This window comes from Carettochelys insculpta, chromosome 22 (assembly GCF_033958435.1).
Source record: "Carettochelys insculpta isolate YL-2023 chromosome 22, ASM3395843v1, whole genome shotgun sequence".
Classification (NCBI taxonomy): domain Eukaryota; kingdom Metazoa; phylum Chordata; order Testudines; family Carettochelyidae; genus Carettochelys; species Carettochelys insculpta.
The window spans coordinates 14,389,772-14,400,627 of record NC_134158.1 but is presented as its reverse complement, the minus strand read 5'-3'; the positions used below and the strand labels follow the sequence as shown (position 1 = coordinate 14,400,627).

The 10,856-nt window shown below is 60.3% G+C and overlaps 1 protein-coding gene across 1 annotated transcript; it reads left to right on the top strand.

Moving 5' to 3' along the window:
• Nucleotides 1–1,082: 1,082 nt before the first annotated feature.
• On the top strand, nt 1,083–10,002 carry TULP2 (TUB like protein 2). The gene is made up of 13 exons (XM_075017890.1): nt 1,083–1,211; nt 1,376–1,529; nt 6,464–6,589; nt 6,668–6,781; nt 7,004–7,102; nt 7,276–7,440; nt 7,570–7,667; nt 7,906–8,088; nt 8,293–8,405; nt 8,523–8,637; nt 8,912–9,010; nt 9,178–9,349; nt 9,869–10,002. The coding sequence occupies exons 1-13, from the start codon at nt 1,083–1,085 to the stop codon at nt 10,000–10,002; spliced, it is 1,701 nt and encodes a 566-aa protein (XP_074873991.1).
• The last annotated feature ends 854 nt before the right edge of the window (nt 10,003–10,856 follow it).

Genomic DNA, 10,856 nt, shown 5'->3' with positions numbered 1-10,856 from the left:
GCAGAGGAGACAATCCGATGGCCTGTCTCTGCCCAGATAGCAGAGGGGCGGGGGTGTCAGAGCTCATCCCCCACAGGCCAGACCTGCTGGACCCAGCGCCGGAGCCAGACCTGGAGCCAGTCGTCTGCTCTGTGGCCACTGACAGGTCTGGGACAGGTGGGGGGATGTGGGGGTCCCCTATCCCTGAGCTGTGAAGACTGCCAGCCAGAATGACCTGGGGGCTGGCAGCCAGGTCTCCTGGGTTCTCTCCTCCCTCTGGGAGGGGAGGAGAGTCTAGCGGTAGTGGTGGGGTGGCTGGGAGCCAGGACTTGTGTGTATGCAAAGGGAAACTCTGAATAAGTTTGCCTGGGTCCCGTGCCTCAGTTTCCCTCTCTGTGGCCAGGGAGGCCTGTGGCACTCACTGGATTTCTCTTTCCACCTCCAGGCCCAGCCAGAGTCCAGCCACCATCGCAGCATGAACACCCAGGGGTGGGGAGACACGTGAGCCGGGGGGGGGGGAGCATTGGGGGGGGCTGTGTTTGTAGCAGGGCGTGAGCCCTCAGCCCTTCTAGGCCTCATTAATCCCTAACGAGCTAATCCTGCTTTATTGGTGGGGGGGCTAGTTAGCAGCTGTTGCTTCCTTCATTTCCCCTTCTCCACCTGCTGGACTCCCAAGCTCAGGGTCTCCACTCTGGGCCCTTAGCTTCCCTGTTCCCTTCTCCTTCATCCCAGCCCCCAGACTCCCCCTGTTTTGGGCCTCCCCAAATACTCAGACCCCACCCCAAGGGGGCTGTGTCCCAGCCCTGAGCCAGGGGGTCCCTGTGTACCCAGCCCCCCACCCTAGCAGGGCCATGTCCCAGCCCCAGGCTGGGGGTCCCCATGTACCCAGCCCCCCACCCAGAGGGACCATGTCCCAGCACTGGGCCCAGAGGTCCCTGTGTGCCCAGCCCCCCACCCCATGTACCCCCTCCGCTGCATGACAGGGGCATCTATGATGTCACAGACCCTGGCACCATGGCGATCGGAACCCCCACACTCCCTACTGCTGCCATCCCCAGGTCTGGCCAGGGTGGGGCGGCCCTGGGTGTATGGCTGGCGGCAGGATGGCCTGGAACTCCTACCGCCGCTTGCCCTCCTGCCCCGCCTCACCACCCGACTTCCCTGCCTCTGTCTCTTCCAGCTGCCTGGGCGAGGAGCCCACCTCCCTGCGGCAGCAGAAGCTGGAGCTGCAGGTAGGTGCCAGAGGCAGTGCCACCCCCAGGACTCTGGGATCGGGGCCCTCTCCCCTGCTCCCCCAGGACCCTGGACTCGAGGGGGTCTGGGCCGAGCAGAATCCCTGTGGGGAGAAACTCCCAGGGCAGTGCTGCCAGGACCTGTTCTCCTTTCCTGCCCTCAGCGCCGCCTCTTTGAGAAGAAGCAGCGCCGCAAACGCCAGGAGCCGCTCATGGTCCAGGCCAACCCCGACGCCAGGGGGACGGGCCGCCGGGGGCGCCGACCTGAGGAGCGCACCCCCCTGATGGAGTCCTGCAGTGAGCACAGCCTGTGCAATGGTGAGGGGCAGCGGGGGCCATCCTACCCATGTAACGAGTTCCTCCCTGGTCTCAGCCCTGTTGCTTCGCTGGTGGGCAGGGCTCAGGGCTGATAGGCCAGCAGTCGGGTCATGTTGGAGGCGGGTCTTACCCTGGTCCAAGCCCAGGGTAGGGCTCTGGCTCATCAATTAAGGGTGTGGCTTCCAGAACAGGCCCCGCCCTCTACCAGAGGGAACACCATCCCTGGTTTGACAGTCTGCCTGAAAAAAGCATGAGAGGGCTGTGGCTTGTCTATGGGGGTGAGGTTTGTGAGCTGGGGAGGGGCTTTCAAAACACAGGCCCCACCCACAGGAGAGGGCGTGGCTGTCCTGGTATAACCTTTGACAGACAGGAGAGGTGGATGAGGTAGGTCTTCTTAGGGTGGGGCTTGCTGGTAGTGGGCGGGGCTTCCAGGCATTTAGCCCCACCTCTACCAACAGTAGTGCAGGCTGCTGTCTTTGGAAAAAAGAGAAAGGGCGTGGCCTATGGGGCGTGGCCTGTGTGATGGGGTTCTGGGGTCCCCCAAGCTCTGCACCCCGGCCGCAGGCAGGAGAGTCTCTCACTTAGCAGGAGAACAGCGGGTTTATTAGCCGACAGGACACAGCATCGTACAGAGGAGTCAGTGCAGCAGGCAGAGACAGCCAGTCCAATCCATGTTGGGGAGAGGAGGCCCCGAGGGGCCCCCAGAGCCGGGGCCTTGCCCCCTCCTTTGTCTCTCTCTCCCAGCCCAGACTAACTGCTTTCAACTCTCAGTTTCAATTCAAACCCCTCAGGCTCCACCTTCTCCTTTGTCTGCAGTACAAAGGTGTTACCTGGTTGTCAAGGTTACCCTCAGCAGGAGCCCCACACCCTCTGTGAGCCACTCACACACACACAGGTATCCCCCACTTCATCACATCTCTCCCCCCTTCCAGACCGAACTGAGCGGGGTCACTCAACTGGTGACCTGGGGAAGTTCGGGGCTCTCCCCTTGTGACAGGGCATTGGCTGTACCCTCTGTTCTCCCCTCGATGTGCACCACCTCCACATCATAGTCCTGCTGGGGGAGGCTCCAAGTCAGGAGCTTGGTCTTGGCCCTTTTCATGTGATGCAGCCGGGCAAGTTCCTTTAGTTTCCTTGGGTTGGTTGGTCTCCTGGCTTTGGTCTCTGGTCCATCAGCCACTTTTTTAAGTCGGGCGGGCAGAGCCCATACAGATGCTGCAGCACCAACAGATTAAACAGGTCTTTTGTGGTCTGGGTCCTGCCCCATCTGACCACCAGTCCATACAGCTGCTCCAGCCAATGTTTGGAATTCAGTTACAGTCCAGTAACGGAAGGTACAAATGCTTCCATCCTTGGCATTTAGCCAGACCACCACAATGGCTGTGTGCCTTAGTTTTCCCTTCCATGCCACACAATAGGTTTGGAATGTTCCTCCTCATGTGAGAGGTTGCAAGACTAGTTACAGGGAACAATGGTGACATTTTAGAGTTACAGACTCCTTTAACATACAATTTATGCTTTTACATTAATGTTATTATGTTACATGGCTCTTTTTAAACATTTAGTGCATGGTACAATTCTACAGCTTTTGATAGCAGCACCCCTTGGTTACAGCAGTTAGCGTGAGTAACAGAACAAACCCATTGCAACTGTACATTTACGTTGCTCTTTGGTAGACCACAACTTTTGTGTAACCTCCTTGAGAATCTGGTATTTTGGGGATAAATGGCTGAGGCCTTTCTTAGCACCATTAAGTTCTAATCTTCTCTTTTGCCCCCTGGGGTGGAAATTTGATTTTTCTGGCTGTGCCCTCTTTTTTAACAAGAGCTGGGCCATTGATGATTTCAGGGAGATGGCCCCCCCCACCAGTCTGGAAATTTGCAAACCAAACTGCTTTTTGAGAGTTGTTTTGTGAGTTCCAGACGCAGAATCCACATGAAGGAATTCCTGTTTATCCCTTACTGGCCCACCAGGCCCAAAGCTCCTTTGTCCTTCCACCTCCAACTACTGCCTCCCCATGGAATCAGAAGTGGAGTCCAGTATGAGAATATGAGTGTTTCCACCATTTGGAGATGGGGAATTGCTGGCGCTCTCCTGCATCCTACAGAGACTGACTGTGCAGCTGTTTTATTTGGTTTTCGCAGGGCTGCTTACATTCCCTGATAGTTTTTACTTTACTTGCACCAACTTCCAATTCCTGAGAAACTTTTACACTGCCTGCTTTGGACCCTTCCAGAGCACAGCCAGTGGTTTCACACTCAGGCAGGTCCTGGCCATCAGGAGCTGAAACAAACTTCTCCCCAGGCAAAGGGTTGCTCTGGTGCTTACAGACAAGCACCTTTCCTGTTTACTCTCCTCCACCTCACTCCCATTTTCTGCAGTCCCCACAGACGGGTCAGGAAAAGTTTCAGGGAAATTTTTTTCCTTAAGAGCTTCCCCAAACAATAACTTACCCCTGTCTGGCTCCACAGGGGCACTGCTCCCTTGAGCCACAACCAGCTCCTGGGTTTCACCTAAACCCAGGATCACTTCTGGCCCATCAGGCAGATTCCCACGTAATCCCCCTTCAGGCAGACAGCCAGTACCACCGGACAGACGGTTAGGGACCCTTTCCTCCCTTTTGCTACCAGCTCCTTTATCTTCATCAGTTAGCGTAACTCCATTGCCTGTCTGTTCTTGTGTCCTGGCGAGAGGATGACTCTGGTAGGACAGAGTCCTCTCACCCTCTCCCAGTAACACCTCAGCATTAGGCAAAGAACAAGTACCAGAATCGTCTGGTCTCTGGGATTCCCTGATGATACTAACTGGATTAGACCACGTTAAAGCATCATCCCCCCTGAGAGACACAGAGGCAGGCCCACTTCCCATTTGGGCTTCAGCTGCCCTCAGATCCAGCTCTGGGATCTTGGCTCCATCTTGAGCCCCCACAGGCTCAGGCAAAGGATTCACTTCCCCAGAAGCAGAAGCACTTTTTTTGCACCAAGGACCAGTGTCCTTATTAGGGACACCACTGCCCATCCCAGAGCCATTCCCTCTGCTCCAGCCCCCATGGCTGGATTCAGAGACACACCTGGAATGCTCTTTTCTGGTGGATCCTTCTCCAGCCACCCCAGGCTGGGGAATCTTCCTCAGACAATGGGCTAGTTTTCTCATTGGCACCTTTTCCAAACGCAGGCTCTGCTCTCTCCCCAGGCTGCTGCTGCTGTTCAACACAGACAGACAATGGGAGACACTTTCTCCTTTGTCCCAGCCCCCCGGCTGGTCTTCACACACACACAGAAGGTGGAGCAGCTTCTCTCACAGACAACTTGCCATTCCCAGTGGACAAGCTGCTTTCCTGCACAGACACACAGGCACCTTCCTCGGCCCAGGCCTGGAAAACTTTTCGCAGGTCTGTCTTGGCCACTAGTAGATGATGGGTTGGAATTGCTCCTTCCCTCCTTGAGCTGCGGCAGGCCACTCGGTTCAGAGCTCCAGGCAGTCCAGGGTTCCCTGCCCCAATCCGGGCTCACCTCTGCAGGATTCTCCCCAGCCCTTAGCTCCGCCACTGCACATCCACGCTGCCTTGTCCAGCTTCTTTAATCTCGATTCGGTTTCCAGGTGCTGCCACTTCACAGCGGAGTTGCTGAGCATGGTTGCAGGCTCTCAGGCTGATGCCCTCTGCACCCCACGATTCCTGGAAGAATCCCTTTAGTGTGCCAGGCTTCTTGCGGGTCACAAGCTGCCCGGGGTTAGGCTGTAGGCCCCTCCGCCCTCTGGGACCGACTCCAACAGACTCCCAGTGGAACCCCTTCTTCAGTGCGACGCCCGCTCTCAGGGACCATGAGCACACTGTCTTGGGAAGAACTCATTCAGCGTCAGCCTCCTCAGGGGTCACTTGTTCCTGGGGGTTGGGCTCTCGGCCCCTCCACCTTCTGGGACCGACTCCAACAGATTCCCAGGAGTAACCCCTTCTCGGGTGTGACACCCCCTCTCGAGGACCACGACCGCAGTTGCTTGGGTTCGGCCGCAGGCCCCTCCGCCTTGGGGAACTGCACCTCACTGCCCTTCAGCACACCTGGGTCTCGCAGGCCCCACTTCTTCCGGGGCCCCGGTCACTTACTGCTGGATGCTCCATCCTCGGGGTGCAGAACATCCCACTCCTGACACCAGTGTGATGGGGTTCTGGGGTCCCCCAAGCTCTGCACCCCGGCCGCAGGCAGGAGAGTCTCTCACTTAGCAGGAGAACAGCGGGTTTATTAGCCGACAGGACACAGCATCGTACAGAGGAGTCAGTGCAGCAGGCAGAGACAGCCAGTCCAATCCATGTTGGGGAGAGGAGGCCCCGAGGGGCCCCCAGAGCCGGGGCCTTGCCCCCTCCTTTGTCTCTCTCTCCCAGCCCAGACTAACTGCTTTCAACTCTCAGTTCCAATTCAAACCCCTCAGGCTCCACCTTCTCCTTTGTCTGCAGTACAAAGGTGTTACCTGGTTGTCAAGGTTACCCTCAGCAGGAGCCCCACACCCTCTGTGAGCCACTCACACACACACAGGTATCCCCCACTTCATCACAGCCTGTCTGTAGGCGGGGCTGATAACAGTTTTGCTCCACCCACTGGCAGGTGGCCTGTGATGGACAGATGGAACGGTGCCCCCACCCTCTGCCAAAACTGGGGAGGGGTGTAGCTTACAGCTTGTGGGCAGGGCTTCCAAAATGATGCCCCTCCCACTGGCAATGTGCCTGCAGAAGTGCTGCAAGCCAGCCGCTGGGGGGTGGCAGTAGGGTGCGCAGCTGACGCCCACTGGGCCCCACCACCCCTGGCTGCAGCATGGCCGAGCACCCCTTGTCTCAGCCAATGGGAAATCAGTAGGGCTGGGGCTTGTCTGCTGTGGCGGGGCTTGCAATCCCAGGCCCTGCCCCCAGCAGTTCAGGTGAAATGGACTCTATCTGACCCTAGGAACCAGCAACCCCTTCCTGGTGGAGTCTGTCCCTGAGGCCCATCGCGCCGCCGATGCCTGGCGCAGCTCTGTGCACCTGGACAGGGGCGCCCGAGCACGGGGGGAGCCCCAGCGACCAGCCACAGGTAATGGGGAGGGGGAGCCCTGGGGTGGGGCTGGTCCCCTCCCCCACCTGCCCCCTCACTCTCTGCTTCCCCTGCCAGATGCCTCCGACACGGAGCTAGAAGAGGCTGTCCTGGAGGACACATGGCCGGTCAACAGGGCGAGGTCAGCGCCCAGCTCCACACGCAAGGGCTGGCCAGCCAAGCAGAGAGCCGGTAAGCAGGAAATGGGGTGCGGGGGAGCCAGGCCAGTCCAGGCCCAAGTTGCCAGGCAACAGTTGCCATGCAACCATTGCCAGCCCCTGATGTGTGCAGTTTTGTTACTGTGCAACTGTTGCCATGCAGTGGGCACCACTCATTGCCAGGCAACTGTTGTCACCATGATCCAGGCATCACACTATTGACAGTCCCCCTCCCCCCCACACTCTGCCCCAACAGCTGGCCGTGGTGATGCCCAACGCCCCCGGGGTGCGAAGCCAGAGGCCCCATTGCCTGCGCAAAGGGAGCAAGTCCCCTCCGTCATCGTGGAGTTCAGAGGTGGGGTGCTGCTGGGCTGGGGTGGGGGCAGGTGGGATGGTGAGCCTGGAGAGTGCAGCCCTCGTGCAACAGGTGTGCAAAGCAGGGCACCGCTGTAGGGCACGAGCAGACACAGGCAGGTTTCGTGCAAGGCGGGGGTGGTTCTCCAGCACTGACTCCCCCACCCACCCCAGAGTCACAGGACAGCAGCGACGGAGACGTGCCCCTGGAGGCTGGTGCTGCCGGCTGGGAGCTGGGCCAGGAGTGGGACTCAGAGGGGGAGGGGCCACTGTCCCCAGATCCCACCGTGCTCCCCTCCCCCTTCAAGAGGAGGCAGGACAGGAAGCCGCCCAGCCAAGGTGAGGGCGAGGGGCCGGGCAAAGGATTGTGGGATATGGGGTGTGGTGGGGTCCCCCAGTGGGTGGGACAGGACTCTGGGGAGGGAGGGCCCTGGGTTGGTCTCTGACCTTCGCCTCATCTGCCCCCAGGGTCTCTCAGCAGCCCCAGCGGGAGCGAGGAGGAGGAGGGAGACCCAGATGTCCTCGGCAGAACCCTGGAGCCCCCGTCATGGGCTGACACCCCCAGAGTAAGGGCCAGGGGAGCTGGCAGTGCCCAGCTCACAGCACTGGGGCAGCTCCTTGCACCTCTTTGCACGAGGCCCCATGCCCTGCACACAACCCCTGCACAAGGATCTGCCATGGGTATTTCCCACTGGCACCTGGCTTCCAAGTCCCCCGGCCTCTCATTCCCCGCCAGCACTGACACCTCCCCCCCCAGCCTGGCCTCTTGCTCCACCCCCCCTCAACGCTGACACCTCCTCACAGCTGCCAGAGGAGGTGCCGGGGCCCCCATGGCTGCTGCAGCCGGAGGAGCTGGAGGGGTTCGTGCTTCGCCCAGCGCCCCCAGGGGTGACCGTCCAGTGCCGCATCAGCCGGGATCGCAAGGGGGTGGACAAGGGCGTCTTCCCCTTCTACTACCTCCACCTGGAGAGGGAGCAGGGCAGGAAGGTACCAGGGTCCCCACAGCAGGGGAGGGGGCTGTGGGGCACAGGCTGGGGAGAGGGGAGGAGAGGACGCCATGGGGCATAGGCGAGGGGGGAGGGGGCACCATGGGCGCAGACTGGGGGGAAGGGGGCGCCGTGGGGCGGAGGCCAGGGGAAGGGGCACCCTGGGGCACACGCCGCGGTGGATGTTCACTTTCCTCCCTCTCAGCTGTTTCTGATGTCTGGCCGAAAGAGGAAGAAAAGCAAAACCTCCAATTACCTCATTTCCCTTGACCCCATTGACCTGTCCAGGGACGGGGCCGGCTTCATCGGCAAGGTCAGGTGGGTCCGCCTCTTCCCCGGGCCAGGGGCCTGGGTACCCCCATTGGTCCCCAGAGGGGGTCGCAGGGGCGCCCTGGCGAGTGGGCCCTGTCAAACGGCCTCTCTCCTCTCCCGCAGGTCCAACCTGCTGGGCACCAGGTTCACCGTGTTCGATAACGGGACCAACCCGGATAAGAAACCCTTCGTCCCCGAAACCGCCCACCTCCGGCAGGAGCTGGCGGCCATCTGCTACGTGAGAAAATCTTGGATCTGGGGCACCGCTGGGGGAAGCTCCCAACACCAACGTCCCTGGCTTGGGCACTGCTGTGGGGAAGCTTGGGGTGCCAGTGTCCCCAGCTGGGGCACTGTTGGGGGAAGCTCACAGCACCAAGGTCCCTAGCTCGGGCACTGCTGTATGGAAGCTCACAGCACTGGGGTTCCTAGCCGGCCACTGTCATGGAGATGGGGAGGGATCAAGACAGGTGTGTGGCTGGGGGATGATGGGTCATACATTCTCCTTACTGCAGGAAACCAATGTATTGGGGTTCAGGGGACCCCGAAAAATGACTGTGATCATCCCCGGGATGAACGATGACAACGAGAGAATCAGCATCCGCCCAAAAAATGTGAGGCTGCTGGGGAACCCCAGCCAGGGCACTGCCGGGGGGGAAGCTCGCAGCACTGGGAACCCCAGCCAGGGCACTGCCGGGGGTGAAGCTCGCAGCGCTGGGAACCCCAGCCAGGGCACTGCCGGGGGGGAGCTCGCAGCACTGATCACTGATTCCTTTTCTAGGAACATGAGACCCTGCTGAGCCGGTTCCAGAACGGGAACCTCCAGAACCTGCTGGTGCTGCAGAACAAGGCACCAACCTGGAATGAGCAGAGCCAGTCCTACGTGCTCAACTTCCACGGGCGCGTGACCCAGGCCTCCGTCAAGAACTTCCAGCTCGTCCCCGAGCACGACCGTGAGCAGGGGGACGTGGGTGCAGTCAGGCCGGCAGCAGGGGCAGAGAGGAGGCCGAGGGAGTGGTCAGGGGTGCCCCCATCTCTCCCCCTGGGATGTGAGGGTGTGTTGGAGGGGTAGGACTGGGTTGGGGGGCTGGATTTGGGGGCATCACTGCACCCCCCATAAATCCCGCCAGTGCTCCGGCTGAGTGCATGAAGCTGCAGTTTGAGTGGACTGACGCAGATCAGGGGTGTTGAGTGAGGCTGTGGGAGTAGATCAGAGGTTTTGGGGGTGAGGCTCAGGGGATGTGGGGTGGGGCTCAGGGGTTTTGGGGCGGGGCTTGGGGGATGTCCAGCGAGGATCAGGGGTTGGGGGTGGGTCTTGCAGGATGTGGGGCGGGGATCAGGGGCTTTGGGGCAGGGCTTGCAGGATCTGGGGCGGGGCTTGGGGGTTTCAGGGGCAGGGATGGCAATTGAGGGGGCAGAAATGGGCAGATTCGGGGGGGCTGTTCCCCATACGCTGACTCCCCTCCCCCCAGCCGAGCACATCGTGCTGCAGTTTGGCCGGGTGGCTCCTGACGTCTTCACCATGGATTACCGCGCCCCCCTGTGCGCCCTGCAGGCCTTCGCCGTCTGCCTCTCCAGCTTCGATGGGAAGCTCGCCTGCGAGTAGCCCCGCGACCTCCGACCATGTGACCTCTGACCCCCCTGACCTCTGACATAACCCCCGACCTCCAATCCCCGCTTCACAGGCTGACTTCCCCCAGCCTGAGTCCTGAACTTTAACCTTTGACCACGTACCACTCTGCCTGCAGAGCCTCTGATGTCATTCTTGCCCTTTGACCTCCCCAGCTTCTTTGCTTCTTTGGGCACTCGACCTCTGACCCTTGACTTGTCACCTTTGACTGTGCTGTGTCATCCTTTGCCTCAGTCCCTTCCTGCCCATTACCTCTGACCCGTAGCCTGACCTTTCCCCTCTCACAGACCATGCCCTGACAGCAGCTGCACCCATCATCGGTAGTGACTCAGTTTCCCCCACCTCCAGGAAGGGGGGGGTCAGGGCTGCTCTCGGGGGTTGCCCCGGAGCCGAGGCTGGGCCACATCCCTCGCCCCCAAGAGTGTAACAGATTCTTGATCCAAATAAAATCTACTCAGAAGCGAGACCCCCTGAGGGGAGGGGCTGGTTGTTGTCTGGTTTGGGGGGTGCCCCCCCAGTTCTCACCCCTGCAGGCACTGCTTGAATCTTGGGGGTCCCCTCAGGGCATGATCCTGTCCAACCCGCAGCCCTGCCTGCACCAGCAAGCACCCAGACATCCCAAACCTCAGCGGTCGCCTGGGGGAAGCTATCTGGGGAGGGGCGTGTTGAAGGGCTCCCCCCCACCCCCAGGGTGCAGTGGGGCAGGGCTGGACCACTGGGACAAGGGCTGAGCGGGCGGGAGCTGCATCACAACCGACTGGAGGAAATTACAGGGCCCCATCGTCCTGCACCTCCCATGGTGCTGGTGACCCAGCGACTCCCTAGTCACC

What these genes read in the sequence shown, in the direction of transcription:
- TULP2 (XM_075017890.1), top strand. Translation starts at nt 1,083, where the DNA reads ATGGCCTGGAACTCCTACCGCCGCTTGCCCTCCTGCCCCGCCTCACCA. An exon ending in CGTCATCGTGGAGTTCAGAG is followed by an intron (nt 7,103 to 7,275) that starts GTGGGGTGCTGC and finishes CACCCACCCCAG; the next exon opens with AGTCACAGGACAGCAGCGAC. An exon ending in AGCTGGCGGCCATCTGCTAC is followed by an intron (nt 8,638 to 8,911) that starts GTGAGAAAATCT and finishes TCCTTACTGCAG; the next exon opens with GAAACCAATGTATTGGGGTT.